The following is a 27,926-nucleotide window of genomic DNA, read 5'->3' as shown; positions in this document are numbered from 1 at the left end:
TACTAACCCCAAACTCTGAGGCCGTCCCACTCTCTCCTTCCTTCCCTTCGGCATCCACAAGTCTCTGTGTCTGAGTCTGTTTCTGTTTTGTAGGTAGGTAGTTGATTTGTGCCATAATTTGGATTCCACATCTAAGTGGTAATATATAGTATTTGTGTTTCTTCTTATGACTTATTTCATTTAGTATGATAATCTCTAGTCACATCCATGTTGCAAATGGCATTATTTCATTCTTTTCTTTGGCCGAGTAGTATTCCAGTGTGTACATGTACCACATCTTCTTAATCCATTCATCTGTTGATGGACATTTAGGTTGTTTCCGTATCTTGGCTATTGTGAATAGGGCTGCAGTGAACATAAGGATGCATGTGCCTTTTTGAATTGTAGTTTTGTCTGGATTGATTTTATAACCATTTACCTTTGAAATCTATAGTAACTTTTTTAGTTGATTCCTTTGGCCTAAGTGTGAAATTATATTATCAGTATAGGAAGTGGACTTTGAATTTTATCAAATGTCATTCCTGATAATGTAGAAATAATCTTTGACTTCTCTCATCTATTAATAGGAAGAATTGCATTGACTTCCTAATGTATAGACATTCTTGCGTATCTGGTCGAATCCTGCTTGGTCACTTTGGTTTATTTTTCTAATGTGCTGGATTCTTTGGAGGCTCTATCTATGTTGTAAAACTTTTTTTTTTTTTTTGGTCTTTTTGCTATTTCTTGGGCCGCTCCCACGGCATATGGAGGTTCCCAGGCTAGGAGTTGAATCGGAGCTGTAGCCACCGGCCTACGCCAGAGCCACAGCAACGCAGGATCCGAGCCGCGTCTGCAACCTATACCACAGCTCACGGCAACGCCGGATCGTTAACCCACTGAGCAAGGGCAGGGACCGAACCCGCAACCTCATGGTTCCTAGTCAGATTCCTTAACCACTGCGCCACGACGGGAACTCCCCAATGTTGTAAAACATTAAATAGTATTAATAATACCTATTCCTTAAATGGTTGGAGAAATGTGCCAGTGATATTATCTGTACCTGGTAATAAACCCAAAGTCTCAGATCTCTTTCAGAATAGAATTCTGTATCTTGCTTTCTTGATCAAGTATATTCTAGCTCTTCTAAAATTATTTTAAACTGAATTCCTTTACTGAGCAGGTATTCTTTTTCTTTTTTTGTTTTGTTTTTGCTTCTGTTTTTTTGCTTTTTAGGGCCACAGCCACCCGGGGCATATGGAAGTTCCCAGACTAGGGGCCTGCACCACAGCCACAGCAGTGTGGGATCCGAGCCTCGTCTTTGACCCACACCACAGCTCACAGCAACACCAGATCCTTAACCCACTGGGCGAGGCCAGGGGACAGACTTGCATCCTCATGGATACTAGTTAGCTTTGTTTCCACTGTGCCACAACAGGAGCTCCTTGAGCAGGTATTCTTGTTGCAGATAGGGGGTGTCATTTATGAGTTATGAATATGAAACACTTTCCATTTGAGGGTGAGTCGCTGATTTGGCCTCCTCGTGCTCAGTAGTGGTTTGCGATGAGTCGATAGGAACTGAACCTCAGGGATCACAGCCTTTAGTACACTCTTCACATTGGAGGGGGAGGTGCTTCACTGAATCTCTTTTATTAACAAGGAATCTCCCAGTAAGAACTTTTACCAGCTACTCGCTTTGTTAAACTAAAGCCTAATAATGATTGTCTTTATTTTCAAAGTCTGAAAAAGGTAATAGTAAACTCTGGAAATACAAAGATCGTTGGTTTTTTTGTTCTTACTGGACAGGGTGTGTTTGATATCTTACTTGGAAGAGTATTCCTTATTAAATATTGGAGAATGGATTGTTTCTTAGAAATTTTCATAAAGTTTAAAATAGGTTAGAGTTTGGGTTGAAGATGGGTGGTGTGAGGCGCCATGACCCACTTCCTCTTGGGTGAGGTAGGCTGAACAATGACCTGACGAGACCCCTGTCCTGGTCCCCAGAATCTAAATATTACCTCCTGTGGCAAAAGGGATTTTGCAGGTGTGATTAAGTTAAGGCTTTGGGGATGATTTTTCTGCATTTTCCTTGAGGGCCTTAAATGTGACCACAAGTCCCCTTATAAGAGGAGGCAGAAGGGGATGGAAATGCTATAAAATTGGGTTGTGATGATCACTGTACAAAACTATAAATATAATAAAATTCATAAAAAATTTAAAAAATTAAAAAGTAAATGTTAAAAATTAAAAAAAAAAAAAAAAAAAAAGAGGCAGAGGGAAATTTGACTACAGTGGAGGAGAAGCATGGCCAGGAAGCAGAGATTGTAGTGATGCCGCCAGGGACCAAGGAAAGCCAGTCTCTACAAGTGGAAGAAGTAGGAAACAGTTTTCCTCTGTCGCCTCCAGAAGGAACCTGCCCTGCAGACAGCTTGACTTTAATTAGCCCCTTAAGATTCATTTTGGACTTCTGATACCAAGAACCGTAAGACAGTCTAGGCGTATAGAATTCAACTCCGTGTCCCCAGTACCTAGAACTGTGCCACACATGCTCAATGTATTTGTGATGGAGGAAGCGGGGGGAGGGAGAAGTTAGGTGCTTCCTAATTTAAGTCACCATTGCGAGCACTGCATAGGTGTCTAGCTTCTGGGTGAAGCAGAGATAACGGTAAGGTTGAAAACTGGAAGCCTATCATAACCAAATAGATTCTATGGGATTATTTGAGGACTTTTAAAAAATAGAACTACCGCATCATCCAGCAGTTCTGCTTCTGGGTATTTATCCAAAAAAAACCCGAAAACACTGACTCAGAAAGATGCATGCACCCCCATGTTCATTGCAGCATTATTTGCAGTAGCCAAGACACAGAACAACGAACATGCCCATTAATGAACAGATGCAGGAAACGTGGCACAGACACACGTGCACGCACGCATGTGCACACACACACACAATGGAGTGTTAGTCAGCCACGGAAAAAAGGAAATCTTGGCGTTCCCTTTGTGGCGCAGTGGAAACGAACCTGACTAGTATCCATGCAGATGTGGGTTTGATCCCTGGCCTTGCTCAGTGGGTTAAGGATCCGGTGTAGCCATGAGCCGTGGTGCAGGTCTCAGATGCAGCTTGGATCCCGCGTGGCTGTGACTGTGGTGTAGGCCGGCAGCTGCAGCAATTCAACCCCCAGCCTGGGAACTTCCATATGCCGCAAGTGCAGCCTTAAAAGCAAAATTAATAATATGTAAGTCATGGAAATATAATGTTACTCAAAGGGGAGGCAGCAGTTTTGTAATTTAAAAAAAATTTTTTTGAACCGTAAAAGGTAGAAGATAGTTGAAGCAAATAAACCAAACAATTTGAAATGCGGGTTCCTGTCTCGTTAGTCGAAGGGGGAAACAGGAGTCTGTGAACACACACGGAGAAGTCACATTTCACTTAAAATTCAGGGTCATTCCTCCCGTGCCTAGTTTGTACCAAGAAAGTAGTTAATTGCACTTTTTCCGAGTGAGGGCAGAAAATAAGCAGGCTCCTGTTATTAGCTTATTTTGTAACTAATTGTAATTTTAAAATAAGACATATGTTCACATGATAACAAAAATCACAGTGGTAATTAGTACAAAGCCATTATCCCACTTCTCTCCACCAGTGACTTAATTTCCACCCTCACAGGATGTTGCTATGTTTTTATATCCTTTCAGATATAAAACCAAGAAACTTCTAAATAATCTTTTCTCACCTTTTTTGCAATTTGTAGCATACAGGGTACATTGTTCTATATCTTGTTTTTTTCACTTTAATGATGTTTGAGCTCCCTGCATATCAGTGGGTAAAGAGTGTCTTTTTTTTTTTTTTTTTTTTTTTTTTTAATGGTTACTAGTTACTCTATGTTTCCATTTATACCTCTGCTGCACCAGGGAGAGAGGAGCCTTTTCTCTCTCGCTCTCTCTTTTTTCTTTTTTTTCTTTTCTTTTCTTTTTCTTTTTGCTTTTTAGGGCCGCACCCATGACCTATAGAAGTTTCCGGACTAGGGGTTGAATTGGAGCTGTAGCTGCCGGCCTACACCACAGGACAGCCACAGCCATGTGGGATCCGAGCCACATCTTCAACCTACAGCACACGTCAAGGCAATGCCGGATCCTTAACCCACTGAGTGAGGCAAGGGATTGAACCTGCATCCGCATGGACACAAGTGAGATTCATTACCTCTGAGCCACAATGGGAACTCCCAGGGATAAGCTTTTTCTGTTTAGGACAGAGAGTAAACATCTTCGGGGCCACATACTTTCTCTATTGCATGTTCTTCCTGGTTATGCTTTGTTTTGTTTATAACCCTTCAAAAACATAAAACCATTCTTAGCCACAGGCCACACAAAAAGCAGGCCAGGGGGGGCTACAGCTTGTTAGCCCTTGTGCGATACTGTTACAGGTCTCTTGGGTAAAACAGTGATGTTCCCAGCTAATCTTATTTCTCTTTTCAGCAAAAAGCCGGAGCATATTCGAGCATTTGTATTTCCCTTTCCGTGACAGTTCATATTTTTTGCCCATTTTCTTAGAGTTGTTGGTCTTATTTCTAATAACTCTTTATAGAGAGAAATTGCCTCTTATCTTTGAAGTGAATTGCAAATATAGTCCTCAGTTTACCTTTTTACTTATAAAAGATTTTACCACGTAGAAATTGTTTTGAGCAGTAAAATTTATCAAAGTTGTTTTATGTAACACTTTATGTCTTTCCCTTTCTAAGATTATAAAACAAAATTTTTGTGGGTTTTTTTCCTGGTGCTTTTGTGATTTCGTTTTGTCATATAAATCTTTGATCTGCTCACAATTTATTTTTGTTACTATTATTTTCTTGCTCACAGTTTACATTGGTGTGAGGAGACAGGGTCCAGTGTATGTTTTCTGTGTGGCCACCAGTTACCCAGCCCCGTGCACTGACTTATCCTCCTGGCTTCTCTCTCTGACCCTGCGTCTGAAATGCCTTTATTACACACTCTAGTGTGTCCTTGAATCTATTTCTGTATCTTCTGTTCCCTTAATCTGTCTAGACAGGCTTGCTTTTGAATTCTAGCTCCTCACGATATTGCTCTGTGAATCGTATTTCATTGAGGAAGCAAAGTAATAGCCAAATCTGTCTGCCGCCCGGACCTGTACCCCTGTTCTCTGCTTTACCGCACCTTCTGTCATACCTGCTCCTGTGCACCCTGGGTCTCAAGTCCCCTGATCTGCTCCTAGAGGCACCTTCCCTTCTTCATCATTAGCTTCTGCCTCTTGTAGATGATTTTCATGTAAACATCCCGTAGTTATAGTTAAAAAGCAACCCAAACAAAATCCATGTCGATCTGTGGCCCGTGTCTCCATTCATCTTCTGAGTGAAAGTCCATTTTCTGCGGCTTCTGTTTTCTCCTCAGCCCACCCCGTCCAGGCTGCGGTGACGTGACCCTTCCCGAGGTCACTGGCAGCCTCCACCTTGCCAAACCTGGTCACGGATGATGGGATAGACCCCTTTGCTTTCTCAGCACCTGCACAGCCAGCATCCATTCGCCACACACCCGGCAGGGTCATCTTTTTAAAAACATAAATCATGTCCTAATCCTGCTTAGACACACCCCACAGTCTTCTCATTACAATTAGAATAAAATGCAGGCATCTTTCCACGGCCTGCAAGGCTTTTATGATCTGGCCTCTCCTCCCTCGCAAGCTCCCCTCCTGTGAGCACTGCCGTTGCTCACGGGGCTCCATCCACTCCGCTCTTCCTCTGGCCCCTGGAACATGGCAGGCCCTCCCCATCTGAGGCCTTGCACTCGTCCTTCCTGGGTCTGGAATGCTCTTCCCTCAGAGGCAGCGGGTTCCTTTATCCAATTCAGGTCTCAGCTCACAGGCTGCCTCTTCGGAGGAGTCACCCACGACCATCCTGGTTAAAGTAGCCCCTCCCTGTCCCTTTCTCCCAGTGGCCCGTGTCTGCTTCGTTGTGCTTAGAGCACTAATAGGCTTTGCTTACTTACGTGTACATTGTCTAAAGTTCCAACATCTGGACTAAGGGCTAAGTTGTGGAAAGCCAGGATTTTGAAACGGGGACAGGGCCTTAGGGAGCTGCTTTTTTGGGTAGAATGGGATGTGCTAGTAGTTCTGAGGGGCTTTTGCACTTTGGGAAGACGGCTTTGGGGCCCCTGCTTTGTCTAAGCCACAGACTGGAAGGGAAAATGCTTCTACCCAGTCGGTATAACTGCTAAATGTTTTGCTTTGAAAACACACACTCGGAGTTCCCTTCGTGGCTCAGTGGTTAACAAATCTGACTAGGAACCATGAGGTTGCGGGTTTGATCCCTGGCCTCGCTCAGCAGGTCAAGGATCCGGTGTTGCTGTGAGCTGCGGTGTAGGTCACAGACACAGCTCGATCCCGAGTGGCTGTGGCTGTGGCGTAGGCTGGGGGCTACAGCTCTGATTCGACTCCTAGCCGCAGCTGCTGCCCTAGAAAAGACAAAAAACAAAAACAAAACACACGTACTCAGCTCTTCACTTAATGATGTGGTAACACCCTGAGCTCATGAGGTATTACTGTCTTAAAAAGAGTCCTTACGTAGCCACGAAATGGTTATGGCTGCCGGCAAGTAAAGGTCACAGTGATGAGAAAGACGTCATTTGCTGACGCATTTGAGGAACATGAGCAGCAGCATATGCTCCATAAACTTGCTCATACAGGAGAGCTTTTCGACTTTCAGTTACTGATCTGAACTGCGCTGTTTGATTATCACTGCTCAGAAATGGTGAGAGTTTTCAGAATCCAATGATCATGTTCTTGGTATCCAGGAAAAAGAGGGGCTTGATCCTTGTTTATTAGGTAAAATTGAACGTCTAGCCTCCAAATGTGGATTCTTTACCATACACTTCACAGTCCAAGCTCCCTCTGCTAAAATGTTTATAAGAATAACAGGAGCAGGTGTTCCCATTATGGCTGAGCGGTAATAAACCCAACTAGTATCCGTGAGGTCGCAGGTTCTATCCCTGGGCTCACTCGGCGTGTTCATCATCTGGCATTGCCGTGAGCTGCGGTGTAGACTGCAGACTCGGCTCGGATCCCACAGGGCTGTGGCTACGGCCTAAGCCGGCAGCTGCAACTCTTACTTAGCTCCTAGCCTGGGAACTTCCACACGCCATGGGTGGGGCCCTAAAAAGCAAAAACTAAAAAAAACAGAATCGCAAATGGCACACAGACCGTGACCTCACTTAGGCTCTGTGCAGATCGCAGCCGTCTCTGACGAAGTATAGCACAGTCATATTGTCAAGCGGAAAGCAGGATTATGGGTTGCTTTTTTTTTCCTCAAGGCTTTTCCATATGGGGCAGTTGGGCATGTGGCCATGGTTTCTGGGGCAGCCTAAGCAGTGCCCAGCTCTTGCGTGCCCTGAACAGCCACTGCGTGAGGCACAGACCTCCTTGCCCGAACTTGAGAGTGACTCTCCCGTAGCAGCAGCTGCTGTAAAGCAGTGCAGCCCGGAGCACTCCCCGAGGCGAAGTCAGACTCATGTCCTGCATGACTGACTTGGCCAAGCCGTGTTGCTTAACCGAAGCACGAAGCAAACCACACAGACGCAGCCCCAGCAGGTACCCACTCTACTGCTGGTTCTTAAGAAAGAAGACCCATGCTAAACAACTCACATGCTCAGACGATTTCAACTTGTGATGGTTATGAAGGAAAAGCATCAGATGCCACGTGAGCACGGGGCTGGGGAGAGTCTGATGTAGGCTGAGCGTTTCAGGTAAGGCTGCCCCAAAGGCCAGAGGGGTTGATGAGAATGCAAATGCCAGATGGGGGAGCTGCGTGGCAAAGGCTGCGCGGCAGAGAAGAGCATGTGCAGAGCTGAAGGAGAGACCCGCTGGGCGAGGCTGGTACAGGGTGGAGTGGTGGGCAGGCTGGGGGTGTTCCCACAAGATGCATCTTGGGAGAGCTGTGCCCTGACCGAGCAAGTCAGAGAGGCGCTCAGGAGGACGGGCGCCCCCTAGGACCTCTGTTACCAAAGTCTCCTTGGCCTTCCCTTCATGGCTCAGGACCCGCTGAACCCGACTAGGGTCTACGAGGATGTGGGTTCCATCCCTGGCCTCGCTCAGTGGGTTAAGGATTCGGCATTGCCGTGAGCTTGTGTTGTAGGTTGCAGATGTGACTCGGATCTGGCATTGCTGTGGCTGTGGTGTAGGCGCGCAGCTGTAGCTCCGAATCAACCCCCAGCCTCGGAACTTGCATATGCTGCGGGTGTGGCCCTTAAAAATAAAAGCAAGGAGTTCCCGTCGTGGCACAGTGGTTAACGAATCTGACTAGGAACCATGAGGTTGCAGGCTCGGTCCCTGCCCCTGCTCAGTGGGTTAACGATCCGGCGTTGCCGTGAGCTGTGGTGTAGGTTGCAGATGTGACTCGGATCTGGCATTGCTGTGGCTGTGGTGTAGGCCGGCAGCTGTAGCTCCGAATCAACCCCCAGCCTTGGAACTTGCATATGCTGCGGGTATGGCCCTTAAAAATAAAAGCAAAAAGAAACCCCAAAAAAGAAAACCAAAAACCAGTCTCCTATGGGGGCCTCCGCATAGAATCGGTGTTTGCCATGACCTCACCGCCTCTTTTTCTAAGACCTGGTACCATGGCCAGAGGCACCTGGGCACCATTAGCGAGCATCACCACCTCAGCTTCCAGGGAAGCTGGTCTTTCCACACGGGGCCCCTGGATGGAGGAGACTTGGCACGTTTTAAGGAAAGTGAGGGCTCACTAGATGGAGGTGCGGAAGTCGGACGAGCCGTCCATCCCGAGATACACAGATGTTCCAGAATCGTGACACTCGGGAGCCGGGTGTTAGATTCTGTTTCTACGTCCACTAGCAGGTGGCTGGAATGAGTTTGGTTGCTCAGTTTCTTACTGAAATTAGAAGAAACGTCTCTCCAATTATTGCCAGTAGGGGTTACTAAGAAAACAGAGTGCTCGTTCCGCCTCTTTTGTAACCTGTGTGACCGTCCTCCGGTACCCCCGAGACTCCGCGGTTGTCGGCATGTGATCGCGTTGGGACGTTTTCACTTTCGGTCACGAAGCTCCTTACTGAAAACCCTTGGAAAGCCCTTGGGTCATGTACCTGTCTTATTGCCATGGTGTTCTCTGATGAGTGGCTCTTCCCCCAAGTGAGCACGCTTCATTGGCCATCTGTCTGAAGTCCCTGCAGGGGGAAAGTAATCTCTCGAAGCCTAGGGATCCTCTCTCTTTGCTACGCCGGAATTCGGAGGAAGACTGTATTGCACATTGCTCGTTCCTTCATTTTCTTAGATTCTTCCTAAGCCTTTGGTGAACACCCTGTGACGCGAGATGGCTGCAAACAAGCCCAAGGGCCAGAATTCCTTGGCCTTGCACAAGGTCATCATGGTGGGCAGCGGCGGCGTGGGCAAGTCCGCTCTGACTCTGCAGTTCATGTACGACGAGGTGGGTATCGCAGTAGTCCTCTAGCTTTGTTGGGGTGCGGTTTTGGGTGGATTCTTAGAATCCTCGAAAGCTCCTTCTCATCTGTTTTTGTCTTGAGAGCCAACATTCGTATACAACTTGATTTAACACGTCAAGAACTCAAGGTCCTTAAAATCCTTATGCTTCTAAAAAAACAGAACCATACTGGAAACGGTGTCTATTTTTGAGCAATCTGTGGCTTTTTCATTTTTCGTGTTTTCATGGAGAGTCCCACCTTGAATTAATACAGCTGGTGGATATAGTACCCAACCGACTTGACGTTAGCACACAGAAGGAGTCTTTTAATAACTTCAGTGAAACATCAGTTATTTATTGTGTATTTGGCATGGTCACATCAAGGCTGTGTCCCTAAAATAAACCTACTAGACATTAATTATACAACTATAGATGTGATAAATTCATTTGAGTAATTAAAAATAAATAAAAAATAATAAACCTACTAGACAGGGTACAGATCAGTGAGCGTGTGTTTACATCGGACGTCATTGCCCAGCTTTAAGATCTTAGCCCAGGCCTGGCAATTGTTCTTTCCCCAAAGGACTCTTACCAAGGCTAAAGGATTCAAGGGTTGGGAATCAAATTTAAGCATTTCTCAATTTTTCTTCCTCCCAAATAGAGGCAAAGAGGTATGGTTCCTCTCTTAATCCTCAAAACAATGCTTTCTCTGTTACGAGAAAACAACCTCGGGGAGGTACCCAGCCTGCCCAAGGAGAGCCATCTCTGATGAGGAACCAAGAGCTCGGCCGCATCTTCTGAGAAGCACTTGTGCAGATTTTTGTCACTCAGTGTCCCTTTTCACTGCTTGCTTATCAACATTTCTTTCGCACACGCAGAACCCTCACATCCACCAGTTGTCCTGCTTTACAGGCAACGATGGTAAAAAATTTGGAGAGGGGAAAAGTGAAAAAGTACTTTATTTGATTTTTTGAATTTTTTTTTTTTTTTTTTTTTTTTTTTGTCGTTTTAGGGCTTCACCTGCGGCACATGGAGGTTCCCAGGCTAGGGGTCCGATTGGAGCTGCAGCCTACGCCACAGCCACGCGGGATCCCAGCCGCGTCTGTGACCTGCACCACGGCCCACGGCAACGCCAGATCCTTAGCCCACTGAGCGAGGCCAGGCCTTGAACCTGCGTCCTCGGGGATGGTAGGCAGTTTCATTTCCCTGAGCCGTGACGGGACCTCCGCCCCGGAAGGATGGTGGGTGTCGGAGATGATTTTAAAGCGCCCGGGCTTCTCGTCTTTGCCAGTTTGTGGAGGACTACGAGCCGACGAAGGCAGACAGCTATCGGAAGAAGGTGGTGCTGGACGGGGAGGAGGTGCAGATCGACATCCTGGACACGGCGGGCCAGGAGGACTACGCGGCCATCAGAGACAACTACTTCCGCAGCGGCGAGGGCTTCCTCTGCGTCTTCTCCATCACGGAGCTGGAGTCCTTCGCGGCCACCGCCGACTTCAGGTGGGTCGGGGGCGTGACCTTCCGCTGCGGGGCGGCTTCTCCCCGGGGGTCTGGCCCTCGGGTCTCCGGGCTCATTTCCACTCGGGCACCCGCGAGACGCCCGCCGTTGCCCCCGGCGTCCGCCCTCCCGGGGCCGGCGCATGGCTGCTCGCGATCCCGCGGCCGTCTGCGTGCCCGCGGCGTCTCCGTGCCCGCGGCCGTCTGCGTGCCCGCGGCGTCTCCGTGCCCGCGGCCGTCTCTGTGCCCGGCGTCTCCCTGCGCGGGGCTCACGGTCTCGCTCTGGAGCACAGAGCCGCGGCTGCCGTCGGCCTTGTGCTCGGCTCGCAGGAGGGGCTCTGACCCATGGGGACGCTTTCGGGGCGGGTCCCTGGGGCCCAGCGCCTGGGTCACGCGGGGCGGGCACAGCGCCGGCCTCCTCCCCGGGTAGTTGTGCTCCGCCCAAGGCAGCTTCTAAAGGGGTGACGCCGCCGTAGACTGGCGGCCGGGCTTCGTTACGCTGTGGCTGTTCTTTCTCATGCACGGTTGGCTTATTAGTCCAGGTCTGTCCTTTTGGGGGGAGAGGGGTTCGCTCTGAACATCAGAGAAATACAGCGTCCTTTAGTCCTTTGTGGCCTCGCCAAGACTGTACCTCCTCGCACGTGTATGTGTTCTGACGTCCTCTGCTTTCGAGATGCACACAGCCTCCTGCAATGAGCCAGGACCCCGAGCAAGCGCGTGACCGAGCAGGAGACGTGGGCAGGGACCGCCCGCGGGATCCCGAGGACGGGAGAGAATGGGGAGAGGCCTGTGCGCGCGCGCGCCAGAGGGACAGGGAGACAGACAGAGCGAGCGAGCCCCGAAGGCTAAGGAGGCTTCCACAGCCGGGCAAGGTCATTCCTGTGCTCAAACAAGAAATTGCACGTGGGCTTAACCAACGCTTTTTTTTGGCTTTTTAGGTTTGCACCAATGGCATATGGAGGTTCCCGGGCTAGACCTTGAATAGGAGCTACACCTGCTGGCCTACACCACAGCCACAGCAATGCCAGATCCAAGCCACATCTGCAACCTACACCACAGCTCAAGGGCAACTCCAGATCCTTAACCTCTTGAGCGAAGCCAGGGATCAAACCTGCATCCTCTAGATACCAGTCAGATTCGTTTCTGCTGAGCCACCACAGGAACTCCCAAAGCATTCCTTTAACACATAAATGAAAGTCTCGAGACCGTAAAAGATTCTGAGAGAACCTTCTTTGTAAAAAAAAAAAAAAAAAAGTCAGTGAGAAACTTTATTTTGATAGTCAAGAAATAGGTTTATTAAGATGGGACCCTTGTGAGAGATGCAAGGAGGCTCTGCTGAGAAACTTGAAAAATTATTTGTAGGAGTTCCCGTCATGGCTCGGCGGAAGTGAATCTGACCAGCATCCATGAGGGCGCAGGTTCGATCCCTGGCCTCACTCAGTGGGTTAAGGGTCCAGTGTTGCTGTGAGCTGTGGTATAGGTGGCTCGGATCCCATATTGCTGTGGTTGTCGTGTAGGCCGGCAGCTGCAGCTCCAGTTCCATCCCCAGCCTGGGAACTTCCATATGCTGAGGGTGCGGCCCTAAAAAGACAAAAAACAAACAAAATCAGAGTGTTTATTATGTAGCAGGTTCTGGCCTAAGTAATGGAATAAATTTTGTCACCAAAGCCAAAGTGGAATCTCAAAGGAAGGAAATATTTTTATGCCAAGAGAAGGAATCTCAGGCTGTTGCTGTTACGGAAAATCAGTGAATCATTCATCACCCTTCTGTTGTACCTCCAATGTGTTGGCTTTTCCTTAAAGAAAACATGGTCTGAGTAACCGCCCAGCCCTAGGAAAGCCATGTTGGAGATTGTCGGAATGGTTCCGGGGCAGTCCCCGTGTCTCACCTGCAGCAAGTGGCGTGTCAGCTCCTCTGCCCTTGGCCTTCCTGGGCCTCCCATCACCAGGGCGGAACCCCGTGTTTCCGTATCGGGGTGTGTGCTACACACTCGCCACAACTCCAGTAGCTCACTCACCACACTCTATACTGAGATTCATTTATGTGGGTTTTTTCCCTGAGGAGATAAAAACCCTTGGGAGTAAAGCCCGTTTCTTACCCATTGCAGTGTCCCCAGCACCCACCTTTGGCCCAGGTGCTAGCATGTAATTTGTAGTGCTTACTAAATGTTTGATAGAAATGTTAGAAACCCCTCTTATCTTTGTTGGCTCTCACTTTCCTTAGGATAAAAATGAAGAGGTTGCACCAGTTTGTAAAGGTGCTTTGCCCTTCTTCCCATTCTAAAATTCTGTAATAGCCTCCAAAACACGTCGCCATGAGCTGTGGTGTAGGTCGCAGACACGGCTCAGATCCCATGTTGCTGTGGCTGTGGTGTAACCAGCAGCTACAGCTCCAAGTCAGCCCCTAGCCTGGGAACCTCCATATGCCGCGGGTAAGGCCCTAAAAAGACAAAAAAATCAAAATAACGGGAGCGTCACATTAAGCAAAAATGCCCGAACTATTACAGCTGTCCCATCAAAGGTCATTGACCACAGATCACCGTGACAGATGTGACAATGGTGGGAAAGTTTGGTGTGCTGTGCCAATCACCAAAATGTGACGCAGACACAAGGTGGACGGATGCTTTTGGAAAATGACACCAGTAAACGTGCTTGACGCAGGGCGACTGCAGATCTTCAGCCTGTGAAAAACCCGGTATCTGTGCAGCACAGTAGCATCGAGGCAGATGGGGCTTCCTTGTAACCGTGTTGGTTCATCAGGTGTGATTCGCAGCTCACAGCCGTCTAGGTCATGTCATGGAGTCGCGGGTCATCGTCGTGGTTTACTGGTGCGTAGACAGTGATGAGTGGCTCCAGGGCTCAGAGTAGGGACTGGCCGCCGAGTGTGTGGGAACAGGCTGTACGCTCCACACCGCTGCCTGTGAGTCTAAAACTCTGATACGAGCAGTTCATTTCTAAAAAGGCGTTTCGGAGGCGGTACTTTGGTTTCTTAGCTCCGCAGCCGGGTCCATACTCTTCCTGGGGGTGATTTTTCCCTCTTTGGTGCAGTGAGCTTGCTGCTCGAGGGGCCAGAGGTGGAAGGAGGAAGACGTGCTTCCTACCTCCCAGGTGCTACGTGAGCCGACTGTTCCTGGACAGGAACAACTCAGTGCTCCTGGCACAGGTCAGTGGTTGCTGTGCCATTTGAACATGTAGAGATGGCGTTCATATTTCTTGCCAATTTTTTTTTCTTTTTTTTACTTCCAGGGAGCAGATTTTAAGAGTAAAAGAAGATGAGAACGTTCCATTTCTGCTGGTTGGAAACAAATCAGATTTAGAAGATAAAAGGCAGGTTTCTGTAGAAGAGGCCAAAACCAGAGCGGATCAGTGGAATGTTAACTACGTGGAAACATCCGCTAAAACGCGAGCCAATGTCGACAAGGTAGGCCGCCCTTCTCGCCGCTGCGTTGTGTGGAAAACCGTTGGTTTGCGCTAACGCTGCCCCCTTTTGTCTGGAGGTGCTGCGAGACTTTCCAGTAGAGATGTAACCCACGTTGGTTTTTATCAGCCCGAGTGCTCCAGGACAGCGTGGTAGGATGTCTTACCTCCCCTTGTCCGTAGTTTCCCCAGAGGCATTAAAACCAGAGACACTGCAGCGAGACTGGCTTCACTACGAGGCCTGACCTGAAGCCCTGCCTTTTCTCCCCCGTATTCTGGTTGGCTGGAGAATCTGGAAGGCATTTGCCAAGTCCCCTGAGCCGAAGCCTTCCCGGCCCCGTTGACATCCTCCCAAGATGCAGGAGCCCCAGGGGCGAGGAGTTCGTCGCCTCTGTCACCCCCACAGCACTCCCACTCCAGCCTCTGTTCCCCACCCCCGGGAAAGGGAACTCCTCGGCCCTCTGCCCTTTCATCGTCCCGCTTTGTTCAGCTGGGCCCTTCCTGCAGACCCGGAGAGGGACACCCTTACCTCACTCCCGGGAGCCTCCCCAGGGCCTTGGACCTGCTGTCAGCAGCACTCAGGCGGCCTGCCCTGGGCGAGGGCAGCACAGGTTCTGAGGGCCCTCCGGCAGTCGGGGGGAGCCCTTTGCAGCCCCAGCTCTCTAGGCTCTCCTCAGTGAGTGCCTTTCACAAACTCATGTGCAGAAGAATTGCCTGTAAAGCCTGATAAACACGATTCCTGGGGCTTCCCTGGAGAGGTGGATCCGTTTGGTTGAGGTGAGACTTGAGAATTGGCTTGTGGCGTGAGCTCCTGGGTTTGCAGGGTGGGGACTGTGGACCGTCCTGAGAGGGACACCGTGCAGGAGGCTGCAGGTGTTAGTGAGCCCGTCTGCCCTGCCCGCAGATGTGTAATAACCTGGTCCAAAAGTCATGTTTGAAAAAAATCAGCAATTCCTTCTGTTCATTTAATGGAAGTCGTAAGACAGTGTCATTGCTGTCTTAAGCGGATTGATTTTTTAGTCACATGGTCAGATTCCTATAGGCTGAAGATCTCTGTACAAAATGAGCACTGCGGCGTTTCTGCTCCCTGTACCCATTTCCTCTGAAGTTAGGGCACATGTTTTTAAAGCAATAGTGAAACGTACTTGAAGGTTCAGCGTGTTTGGGGGTTTGAAAGGCAACACTGAACATCATCACCGCAGATACGTGCTTTGTTTCCTCCTCGTCAGTGTCTTGAGTGGGTCGTAGAACAGAGGCAAAAACAGTAACAGTCCAAGTTCCGAGGCTCAGAGCCGTCCTGTGGTGTCACCTGCTGTCTTCAGAGGCCCTGGGCAAGGACGGTGGTGTGCATTATCAGAGCTGTCCCAGGACAGTAGGAAAAAGACCAGCAACCCAGTGGAGAAATGGTCAGAAAAAAATGGTCACAGAAATGTAGGAGTTCCCATTGTGGCTCACCGGGTTAAGAACCTGACTAGTATCCATGAGGACGTGGGTTTGATCCTTGGCCTCACTCAGTGGGTTAAAGGATCCAGCGTTGCTGTGAGCTGCAGGGTAGGTCACAGACCTGACTCAGATCTGGCGTTGTTGTAGCCTTGGTGGAGGCCAGCAGCTGCAGCTCCCATTTGACCCCTAACCTGGGGAGTGTCCATATGCCACAGGTGCGGCCCTAAAAAGAAAAAAGAAAAAAAAAAGAAATGCAAACCCCTTTCAAACTTGAAAAGAGGTTTAGTCTCACTTAAAAAAAGGGAAGTGCAATCTGAAAATACAATGATCCTTTTTTCCCAGTGTGACAGATAAAAAAGCTGTATTACGGTGTTGATGTAATACTGTTGACAGGAGTATGGATAAAAAAGGAAACTTCATATGTTCATGGAAGGGCAATTTGGCAATTATCTATCAAAGTCATGGCTGCAACAATTCAAATTCGAAGAATGTTAACAGAGAGATAAAATAATACATTGACACGTCAGTGTATGTCTAGTGGTAAAGACTAGAAACATCCAGGTGTCCAGCAACTGCTTTAAATTCTGGTGTGTGCATACAGTGGAACACTATGCAGTCATCAACAAGAAGTGAAGAGGAGTTCCCATCGTGGCTCAGCCATTGCAGATCTGACGAGCATCCATGAGGACGCAGGTTCGATCCCTGGCTTTGCTCAGTGGGTTAAGGATCTGGCTGTTGCCATGAGCTGTGGTGTAGGCTGCACACGTGGCTTGGATCCTGTGTGGCTGTGGCCAGCAGCTACAGCTCTGATTCAACCCCAGCCTGGGAACCTCCATATGCCGAGAGTACACCCCCAAAAAGCAAAAAAAAAAAGAAAGAAAGAAAGAAATGAAGAGAGAGCTAAATGTCTTTGTGTGGAATGCTCGTCAACATTGTACATGACAAAGCACAGTTCAGAACAGTGTACTTGGCACATTTGAAAAACCAGTCCATTTCTAAAATTCTTTCTTCAACATAAAAGTGCCTCTCTTTTTATTTATTTAATTAGTTACTCTTTTGAGGGCCGCACTCTCGGCGCACGGAGGTTGCCAGGCTAGGGGTTGAATCGGAGCTGCAGCTGCCAGCCTACACCACAGCCACAGCCACGCCAGATCCTTAACCCACTGAACGAGGCCAGGGATTGAACCACAACCTCATGGATGCCAGTCAGATTTGTTTCCGCCACAGTGGGAACTCCACAAGCGGCTCTCTTGACGTAATAAATCCTACTCTCCTTGTTGACCCCTACCTGCTTAGTTTCTCTCCATTGTTTTGGCAAATGGGGGAAAAAAGCAAAGTACGAACACTGTATTTGTACTTGGTCTGTCATTGGTTGCCACCTGTGTTTGAAACGCACTCACACGCAGACCCCCAAGCACACATGTGTGTATATATCAGGACTGTAGGTAAGAATCTGACCAGAGACCTAAGTCCCAGGTAGATGCATTTTCACCGCTGCATCCTGAAGAGTGGCTGCCAGATAGGAACCCCCGGGGCTCAGGAAGAGTAACTTGCAGCAGCTCTTTCACTTCCGGAAATTAGGTTGCACTTAGGTTACCTTTGTTCTTCCCGAGGAGGTGGTGTATCCCATGGTTCCAGGCACGTGTGAGCGCTGGCTGCTTGGTCTTTAACCCTGGGGGGCGTAGGTCTCCCCCCAGCGCTGCCTTTGCAGATGAGAAACTGAGCTGCGGAGAAAGGACATTCCCGGCTCCGAGTCACAGGGCGGGTGTGGCCTCCTCACCGTTTCCCGGAAAACAAGGGTTGGAATACCTGTGGCGCTGCATCTGCTACCCAGTTGCTTTCTTCTGCCCCTTGATCAGATGGGGCAGGGGCGGCTTTCTTACTCACAAGCCCCCTTCTATCTGTTGCGAATATTGTCTCCTCATCCACACCATGCCTTCCAAGCCTAAATTTAAAAAAACACCTACCTGTGCTTGTTACTTTCTTTCTGTGTTGGCGCTCTCAGTAGATCCTTAATTCCTTTGTATCTGTGTGGTAACCTAGGGGCCGCTATGTACTGAAAATAAGGAAACTGGTGAAGGCAAAGGTTTAAAATTAAAGCTAACAGCCCACGATGTTAAAGAGAGAGTGCGGTCATTTCTGATAACGTTTATATGTGTTTTTCCAGCTCTATTCCGGGCTAAGCATTTTGAGCCTGTGTGTGTTTAACTAGTTTTGATTTTGATTTATGTGAGAAGAGGGGTTTGGAATTTAGAAGACTCAAGTTTTTACAGGCGGAGCTGCCCTACAGCGGGGAAAAAAGAAAGAAAAGGGAACGAGAAGAAGAGAGGGAGGGAGTGAAGGCGAGAAGAGTTTGAAAGCTGTTACCAGAGGTCGGAAGGAGCCCCGTGCTTCGGGAATCATCGCCTGCCTGAGTTCATCAGAACCGGTTCTCCGTTTTGCTCATTTCCTCCCACTGGGCACTCGAAACAGGACCTCCTTTAGCTGTAATTGGCCACGTTGGCTGACGGAGACCTAAAATGTTTCCCGCCAGGTTTGCTAGTTAGGGTGACCTTTGGCGGGTTGCAATAGGGATTCCTTTGAAGTTTACTGCAGGGACGTATCTGAAATCAGAACACAGATCTTCTCATATCCGATTCGTTGTGATGCATCCACATCAGAAAGCAGTGCCGGGAGGACTCTGCTAATCACCCGTAGTCAGCTTGGAGGTTCCCGCCCAGCCGGGCAGGTAGGGACTCGAAGCAGAGGCATATCCCCAAGTCCCAGGCTCTGGGAAGTGGAGCAGCAGCAAACAGGGAAGAACTCAGGGGGTTATGTCAGCCAGGATCGAGTGAGCCACACCTGCCACCTGGGCTGTTGCTAAGGCAACGCCGGATCCTTTAACCCACTGTGCCACGACAAGGATCCAAGCTCCACGAAGACAAACCAGATCACTAAACCACTGCGCCAAAGCAGCAGCTCCTCCGTTTTCCCTTCTGACTGTTTGTGTCCTTTTGTGTTGGTCCTGTGTCCATTTGACTTCAGCCCGTTAGTCTGTTCGTCCCGGCTTTCTGACTTCCATTCTGTTCTCACTCCAGCTCAGGAATCAGCCATCCAGCTGAAAGCAACCATAGTCTCAGTGGGAGCAACTGTATTTAGCAGCCACAACCTGGGGGCCAGTCTGCTTGTTGTTGTTGGGTTTCGTGGCTTCCTGGCCTTTCAGTGAATAGCGCTAAAAAACATGTGGATTTTTTTCTTTTTTTTTGTTTGCTTTTTTTGCTTTTTAGGGCCACACTTGGCAGCATGTAGAAGTTCCCAGGGTAGGAGTCCAATTGGAGCTGTAGCTGCCGGCCTACACCACAGCTGCAGCACCGCAGGGTCTGAGCAGAGTCTGCAGTCTGTACCACAGCTCACAGCAACGCTGGATCCCTGACCCACTGAGCAAGGCCAGGGATCAAACCCGCATCCTCATGGATAGTAGTCAAATTCGTTCCCACTGCGCCACGACGGGAACTCCAACCTGTCAGTTATTAAGAGTGAAAGCATGAGGTTGTACTGCTCTTGCCCATCCGGTTTTAGCGCTCAGGACATTTACCTCCTGGATTTGTTTTCATCTCTTTTCTCTTACACTGGAAGTTTTGGGTTCTAAACTAGTGTGACACAATTACTTGTCATGTTCCAATGCATATTTATATACATACATATTCTAAAAGAGCAGAATACCACTATTACCACTCATGACTGAACTGCAGCGTAGAGTTGTTTTTTGTTGAAGTTGAGGTTTTGTTTTTATTTTTATTCTGAGCATCTGTTGTTCTGAGAGGAATATTTCAGTATGTCTTTTGAAATAATTCTTTCCTCTGGATGATTATGTCACCATCTTGACATATAGTCTTCGTTTTAGTTTGATTTTCAGTTTTAGCAGTTGCTTTTGTGTTTTTAACTTCATTTTCGAATATGTAAAACATTAAATTCTCCAAACTAGAAATTATATAACGAAGTATATTCAGAGATGCTCCATTATTCTTTTTATTCTGTTCCTTTTCTCCTGAAAAGGAAATTGGTAGTGTTTGGTTTATCATTTCATTGATCCTTTCTGAAAATGCAGGCAAATGCATGTAAGTTCGGTTCTGAACCCAAACATATACTGTTTGGCGCCTGGCTTTTCAATTAAAGTTTCCATTAGAGGGAGTTCCTGTTGTGGCTCAGTGGGTCACGAACCCAACTAATATCCATGAGGATGCAGGCTCGGTTCCTGGCCTCGCTCAGTAGCTTAGGGTCCAGCATGGCCATGAGCTATGGTGTAGGTCACAGACGTGGCTTGGACCCCACATGGCTGTGCGGTAGGCCGGCAGCTGCAGCTCCAGTTTGACCCCAGAGGGGCAGCCCTAAAAAGCAAAAAAAAAAAAAAAAAAAAAGTTTCCATGAGAGAGCTCTGGACACATTTGAAAAGGCGCAGCAGTCTTACCTAACATGCATTTGTAGGGTGTTTGTTTTATGTTGGAATATAGCTGGTTTACAGTTTGTAGTTTCAGGTGCACAGCAAGGTGGTTCTGTTTTACATACACACAGCCATTGTGTTTCAGATTCTTCCCCATGTAGGGCTATTGCAGAGTATTGAGTAGACAGGTTCTTGTTGATTATCTAGTTTTATTTATTTTTTAATTTTTTTGTCTTTTTTAGGGCCGCACCTGTGGCATATGGAAGTTCCCAGGCTAGGGGTCTAATCGGAGCTGTTGCCGCTGACCTGCACCACAGCCACAGAAATGCCACATCCAAGCCGCGTCTGCGACCTACACCACAGCTCATGGCAACACCGGATCCTTAACCCACTGAGCAAAGCCAGGGATTGAACCTGCAACCTCATGGGTCCCAGCTGGATTCGCTAACCACTGAGCCACGACGGGAACTCCTATTTTTAATTTTTTAAGGAAACTCCCTACTGTTCTTCATGGTGGTTGTACCAATTTATGTTCCCACCAACAGTGTAGGAAGGTTCTTTTCTCCTCTCCCTCTCCAGCATTTATTCTAACTCTTCGAAGATGGCCATTCATATAGCAAGCATGAGGTGGTACCTCATTGTAGTTTTGATTTGCATTTCTTTAATCCTTAGCAGTGCTGCGCATCTTTTAATATAACTTTTGGCCATCTGTCTGTGGAGATATGTCCATTTAGATCTGCCATTTTTTTATTGGGCTGTTTACTTTTCTGATACTGAGCTGCCCGAGCTGTTTCTCTATCTAATCCCTTATTGGTCCACTTTGCAAATATATGTTCCCATCCTCTGGGTTAGCTTTGGTTTTATTTATGGTTTCCTTTGCTGTTACCAAAGCTTTTAAGTTAAATTGGGTCCCATTTGTTTACTTTTGTTCTTCTTTTCCTTATGAGGAGGTGGATCCAAAAAGATGTGACTGCAGCGTATGTCAGAATATTGCCTGTGTTTCCCTCTAAGAGTTTTACAGAATCTGGTCTGAGCTTTAGGTCTTTCCTTTTGCAGATGGTGGTAGCGAATGTTCCGATTTTATTCTACATGGAGCTCTCCAGTTTTCCCAGCACCACTTCTTGAAGAGACTGTCTTTTCTCCATTGTGTGCGCTTGCCTTCTTAGTCTTAGCTTAATTGATCCTAAGTGTGCACCTTTATTTCTGGGCGTTCTGTCCTGTTCCATTGATCTACAGCGCTGTTTTCGTGCCAGTACCAAACTGTTTTGATGATTCTAGCTTTGTAGTATAGTCTGAAGTCAGGGGTCCTGACTCCTCCAGGTCCGTTTTTCTTTCTCAGGATGGCTTTGGCTGTGGTATTTAGAACATTATCTCTTTTATATTTCTTGTTTGTTTTTAATCTTATCAAGTTTTTTTATTCTAGAATAACTGAATTTTTTTTAAAAATCCAGAATGCAAAAGTGTCACCCATAAAGTTTTTCACACACTTCTAACTATTCGTGTACAGTGAGTCCATATCCTTCCAGGCCCTTCTTGGTGTGTGCCCCCAAACATTAGTTATTGATATTTAACTTTTGAATTGTTATACCAGTAATTTTTTAAATTATTATGCTAATATACCCCATATTTGCCAAGTTCTAGACATCAAACAAGAATTGATAAGTCTTCAAGTATAGTCCCATAAGCCCTAGTGCCTGGCATCAAAACAAAGGAAGCAGTCTGTTCTTTAAAATGGAGCTGAAGGAAAACAGGTTATTCATTGTAATTGTGTTAAATACGAATTAATTAGTTGATAAAGTTATATTTGCTAACTAGAAATTTACTCAGATGTGGAGTTCCCGTCGTGACGCAGTGGTTAACGAATCCGACTAGGAACCATGAGGTTGCGGGTTCAATCCCTAACCTTGCTCAGTGGGTTAACAATCCGGCGTTGCCGTGAGCTGTGGTGTAGGTTGCAGACGCGGCTCGGATCCCGCATTGCTGTGGCTCTGGCGTGGGCCGGCAGCTACAGCTCCGATTGGACCCCTAGCCTGGGAATCTCCATATGCCGCGGGAGCGGCCCAAGAAATAGCAAAAAGACCAAAAAAAAAAAAAAAGAAATTTACTCAGATGTAATCCATCAAGTTTTAGTTTTGGAGCTATCATCACTTGTGGTTTTTGGGGTTTTTTTTTTTTCATTTTTACCTTGGAAATTCAGATGGAGAGATTAGATTATATTAGATAAACACATTTTGCCAAAAATTCGGAAAATCCTCTTCCCACTTCGTCAGTATGTACTTGGAGAAGCAGGCTTCAGTTGTGTGCTCCCCTCTCCCTGCACTCCCCCAACAAGCGCTCTTAAACAGTCACATGATGTCCCCAGGTTTACTGCTGTCATTCGGAGAAGCACCAGGCACCTCTTACTTAATTTAACCTCTTCTCTTCTTTCTAGGTGTTTTTTGATTTAATGAGGGAAATTCGAGCCCGAAAGATGGAAGACAGCAAAGAAAAGAATGGAAAAAAGAAGAGGAAAAGTTTAGCCAAGAGAATCAGAGAAAGATGCTGCATTTTATAATCAAAGCCCAAACTCCTTTCTTATCTTGACCATATACTAATAAATATAATTTATAAGCTTTGCCATTGAAGGCTCAATTGACTGAAATTACTTTAACATTTTGGAAATTGTTATGTATCTCTAAAAGCATGAATTGGAACTGCACTGAAAGTCAAATTCACTTAAAAAAGAAATTAATGTGGCTTCACCAAGAAGCAAAGTTCAACTTATTTCATAATCGCCTACATGTATCACGGTCTGAATGTAGCGTGGGAGCTTGTGTTTTGCCGGCAATCTTTCTTGAACTTACTCAGATGAGATCGGGGTGGGCAGTGGGAGGAAAGGCCGCGTCCTCTGGTTTGTTATAAAGCTTAGATTTTATATCCTTTTAAACTGTCTTGGTCTTCTACTGCCTTGAAAAATGACAGTTGTGAACATGATTGTTAAGCTGTACCACTTTTTAACCATTGTTATGCGAAATACAGAGACGCCGTTACTGGCATGATTGTTGCATACAGTTAAATCGAGAGTCATTCGTCTGTGAGCTTCCATTACTGGTGATTAACTTAGAAAAGTGGTGGCAACTTGTACATGGAAATGTTTTCTATGCCTTAATTTAGAAACCGAACATACCCGCTCGTCGTTCTGGGTGTGTCCTCCCTGAGCCTGGCCCCGCTGCCCAGGTGTCCTAGAGAGGGACTAGAGGTCCACGCAGAGTGGAGAACAACTTCTGTGTAGAAGACTCTCGAGAAATAACTGCTAGGAGTCTGTCCAATTGAAACTGTGTGCCATACTCTGGTTCTCGAAAGGAAGGTTCCAGAGCGCCTTGCTCGCTTTTAATTAACCCTAATGGAGTTGAAAAGGAAGGGCCAGCATTTGCTTGTAGGATTCCGTACTAGTGTTTCAGTGAACCAACCCTCTTTCTCCAAGATGCTGGACCCTGCAGATCCCTTTCGGCAAGTGGCCAGTGTGTGGGAAGTTTCTGACGCCCGGGAGCCGGGCGCAGAGAAGCCAGAACCTTCGGGAACCGTGGTGCTGCCGCCCGTGAACGGCTCCGCTTGTGCTCCTGGGGCTGCAGTTTGGCTGCACGGGAGGTGCCGGGCGTCCCTGTGGTCTGTGGCTGTAATGAGGACCACAGCTGCACCCCCCAAGCTGTCCTCAAACCACCAAAGCCAAGCACAGCGCAGACGGCGCGTGTGCCCCAGACGGTAGGCCCGGGCCGTGCGCTGCGCCGCTGGGGCCCACCGGCCACTCGAGAACCTAATCCAGGGGGAAACACGCCCCTGTCAGATTCCTCTCTGTCGAATGAGCTGTCCTGGTTTCATCCCAGAGTGTTTCTTTTGGCTCCGTCCTAATTTCAACAAGTCAAAGACGTGCTTGGCCTTCCAGGTAGCAGATGTGCATATGTGAAGCTCAACTAGGCTCTTTAGGAACCGAACTCCTTAGATGCTGCGTCCAGCTTGTCATGCGGAACATTTGCCCTTCAGGGGTCGAGGTGTACATCTTTCCCTTCCTGTTTCCATAGGCTGTGCTGTGTGCAGAAGTAAACGTCCATGGAAGCCCGGCCCTCGGGCACAGCGCTCTCCGTGTGAACGCATCGCCGTGTCCCTGAGCCGGGCCCAACCACTACCATTGTGACTCTGCTTTGAGGCCTTTCCTCTCCTGGGTACCGAGGTGCTATGAAGCCAAACGACAAAGAAGCATCATGTGTCTTAGGCTGATGCCACTACCCGATTGATTTCTTTGCAATTTGAGCCATTTAAAGACCAATAAACTTTCTCTTTTTTTTTTTTTTAGCGTTTGTGGTGTTCCTTGATGTTTACAACGTTACGTGTAAAATTCAGATTTATTGACCTGGGCATCCTTACCCGAGATTTTAAGTCAACGAAATCTTTGGAGCTATCAGTTTAGGGGCTTCTGTGCGAGAAGAAATCTGCCAGATTTCCTCACTGTCAGTGACCTCTGTGGCTCTGGTTTAACCAAGGCTCAGAAATGGACGCGCCCGTGTGCACAGCTGCACAGCAGATACTCTTCTGCTGTCGCGAAAGTCACAGACGCAAATGCTGCTTCTCGAATAGCCCACTCTAGAGTGAGTGGGTGGCAGCTCTATATCCCTGTTCTAAGTCAGACTGATCCACAGACACGTTCATTTCCAAGCTGGAGCAGGAAGACCCCACCCCCACCCCCCAACCGCATTTCGTCCAGCTTCAGGCCCGTGCCTCACATTTGCTGTCTGGTGAGAAACGGTGGCCCATTAACACTCTCAGCCTCCGGGTTAGAAACCATCCGGCCCAAAGCTGAGCACAACCTTTCAACATCCAATTCACTCGCATTTCTTACTCCTAAACGGTGCCAGTGTGAGCACACTCACGTTAGGCTTGGCATACTTTTAACTTCACTCTGGGACCCATGTTTACACCCATCAAGGCCATGATGTTGAATAGGTACTTAGAGGAAGTTCTGGTCTCAGACTCAGTCAGAATGTCATTTTCAAAATTCCGTGGCAAGGATGTAATACTTAAGATTCGGCAACCTTACATAACTGCCTTAAAACATTCATCAAAACTTCCTATAAAGTTTTCAAAGTAATCCTCTTATCTAATCTAGGTAGAGGTCTCCTTTAGCAAATCACTTTGCGAGTCAAGTGTGGGAGGCAGTGGAGGCTGTGTCCACAGCACTCAGAAGTTCCCGAGCTTCTGTGCCACAGCAGTGGCAACTCCAGGTCCTTAACCCATTGAGCCACCAGGGAACTCCTGATTTGTTTTAGTTGAAGTATAGCTGATGTACGGTGCATTATCAGCAGGTTTTTATGGACCACCTACTCTGGCCACTGCTGGGACAACAGATGGAAGGACAAACATGAATTAGGGACAAGTACAGAAATTCACACTGAAAAAGTACCTAAGTGTTTCATGCCTAAGAAAAGGAAGTTTTAAAAAGATGAGAAAATAGGTCTGGGTCTCCTTACACTGGGCTAAATCCCCTATTTCTTGTGATTGCAAAGTCGTCATAATAGCAAACACATCTGTGCACGCCCTGAGCAAAGCTGTGTTTTTTGTAATTTAGTATTAACCTGATGAGGTAGGTGCTACCCTTAAGTCCCTATTTTGCAGATGGAGAAACTGAGGCATGGAGCAGTTGAATGACTTGCCCGGGGCCCCAAAGCTGGTAAAACGATTTAGCTGAGCTTGGAAGCCAAGTCGTCTAGCTCCCTAGCCCATGCTCTGAATCACGGCAGAGGGAAGAGGCAGAGCAGAGACTAGGATTAATTATTGAAGGCCTGCACCAAGGTGGGAAACGGCCAAGGTTTCCCCAAGGCTGCAGCCACCTGGTCAGCGACGGTCTGCGGAGAGCTTGCAGAGGTTGCTGAACACAGAGGCCTCCCGTGCTTGCGGCCCCGCTGCAAAGAGAAAGACCACGCTCCAGAGGGAAAACTTCAGAGCTCAGCGGCAGAGTCGGTCTTCCAGGGCTTTTTCCATAACATCTGTCAAGAGGCCGCCTTCTCTGGCGGCCCCAAAGCTCTCGCCCCCTGTTCCTCCAACTGCAAAAGAATTTCCCAGGCCCTCGCGCCAGCAGCCCTGCGTGCAGCTGCCGGGTGGGTGGGGAGGGACGTCGGGCTCGTGTTGCCTCCGTCCTCGAAGAGCAGCCTTTCTGGGGAGAGGGAGCGGGCAGGAGAGCATGTCACAGCCGCTGAAGAGAGGCCGTGAGAGCCCTGGTGACGTGCACAGTTCAGCTGATGGAGGAACAAGGTCGCCTTTAGCCAAAGCCCCCAGGAAAGCCAACAGCTGAACGTTTAGGTGCCTGCTCGCTGCCAAGGGCAAAGCGGTCACAAGGGCCCCCAAGCGGGAGTCAAGGTCTGTCCACGCGGAAGGGACGGAGCGGGTCACGAGAGGCCTCCCCCGCTCCGCGGGTCGCCCGGAGCAGCGCCGGCGCCGCTGCTTGGTGCGGGCGGATCTTTGCAGAGACGCCAGACTGGGTGGGAAGATACTTAGACGTTTTCCCGGGCACCTGGAAGTCGGCCTGGAAGCCACCTGAGCATTCGCGTCGTCCCCATGTGTCCTTCCCCGACGCCGCCCGCTAAAGAGCGGCGAACAGCGGGTGGGCGGGCTCGCGCCCGGGCACAGGAGGCGCTCGGGAGGGGACCCTCCCCAGCAACGCGTCCGGACCCCACCCCCTTCCAGGCCTCGCTCGGACACGGCTCGCGTCTGCGGGCGGTGGACAAGTGGCATGCCAGCGGGTGCGTCTTACACGCGGAAGAGAGGCGGCTGTTGGCCGGGGCCTGGGAAACACACACCTGGGAGGGCGTCAAGGCAGCACAGCGACACCAGCCAAGGCCCGGGCCTCACGCTCTCAGGATCCCCTTTCGCCACCTCGCCCGAAAGAACAGCTTGCGCATGCGCCCAGAGTCAGGCTGCAGGCGGTGAGACCGCCGAGACCCGCATGACAGCCCAGGCAGGAGAACACACACCCTTCGTTCGCACGTCCATACGGCACAGCAGCTTAGAGGACCGGACTGGAGGTGCTTGTCAGCATAGAGGGCTCTAAAACACTCGTTTTCGCTTTTGCTTAGGGCCACACCCACGGCATATGGAGGTTCCCAGGCTAGAGGCTGAACCAGAGCTACAGCTGCCGGCCTACACCCCAGCCACAGCCATGCAGGATCCGAGCCGCCTCTGTGACCTACCCCACAGCTCCCGGCAACGCCGGAACCTTAACCCACTGAGCAAGGCCAGGGATCGAACCTGCATCCTCGTGGATACTAGTCAGATTCGTTTCCACTGCACCCAAACAGGAACGCCTCTAAAATATTCCTGAGACATAGATAGCATTTTTGTAAAACCCTTATACCAACCACACTGTGTACATTCTATAAGTTTATCTTGAGAAAGCTGTTTTTAAAAAATCTAGATGGATATACCTAAAATATATAATCATGGTTACCCAAGAGAGGATGGTGAGAGAAAGGGCTTGAGGGTTAAACGTGATCCTACGTTCTGATGAAGGATGCATTCGGGTACTGCTTGAAATAATCGAAATTTTCTTAAATATATGATTACATAGAGCCTCCAAAGGCTTTATATCTGGAATGTAGAGAGAACTTCCAAAATAACAGAAAATTAGAAAATGGACAAAAGACATAAACCAGATACTTCACTACATGGCAAATAAGCGCACAAAAAGAGGTTCCTCGTCATGAAATGCA

At 48.3% G+C, this 27,926-nt stretch overlaps 1 protein-coding gene across 3 annotated transcripts in view; it reads left to right on the top strand.

The window, feature by feature from the left end:
- RALA (RAS like proto-oncogene A) overlaps nt 1-24,519 on the top strand; it is an 81,197-nt gene extending 56,678 nt beyond the window's left edge. For 2 of the 3 annotated variants that reach the window (XM_021079219.2, XM_021079218.2), the window contains exons 2-5: nt 9,267-9,419; nt 10,705-10,913; nt 14,157-14,331; nt 22,622-24,519. In XM_021079219.2, the coding sequence (XP_020934878.1) occupies nt 9,306-9,419; nt 10,705-10,913; nt 14,157-14,331; nt 22,622-22,744 (621 nt within the window). In that variant the 5' untranslated portion in view covers nt 9,267-9,305 and the 3' untranslated portion in view covers nt 22,745-24,519. The remainder of the gene's footprint in view (nt 1-9,266; nt 9,420-10,704; nt 10,914-14,156; nt 14,332-22,621) is intronic. The other variant, XM_013985841.3, reaches the window with a different exon arrangement.
- Nucleotides 24,520-27,926: the final 3,407 nt, after the last annotated feature.

This window comes from Sus scrofa, chromosome 18, assembly GCF_054392235.1.
Source record: "Sus scrofa isolate SSC_HxYL_T2T_F1_AM1 chromosome 18, Sscrofa_HxYL_maternal_Yorkshire_Landrace_v2.0, whole genome shotgun sequence".
Lineage (NCBI taxonomy): Eukaryota > Metazoa > Chordata > Mammalia > Artiodactyla > Suidae > Sus > Sus scrofa.
Note: the sequence above shows the minus strand (reverse complement) of the source record. Positions and strands in the feature narration are given on the sequence as shown.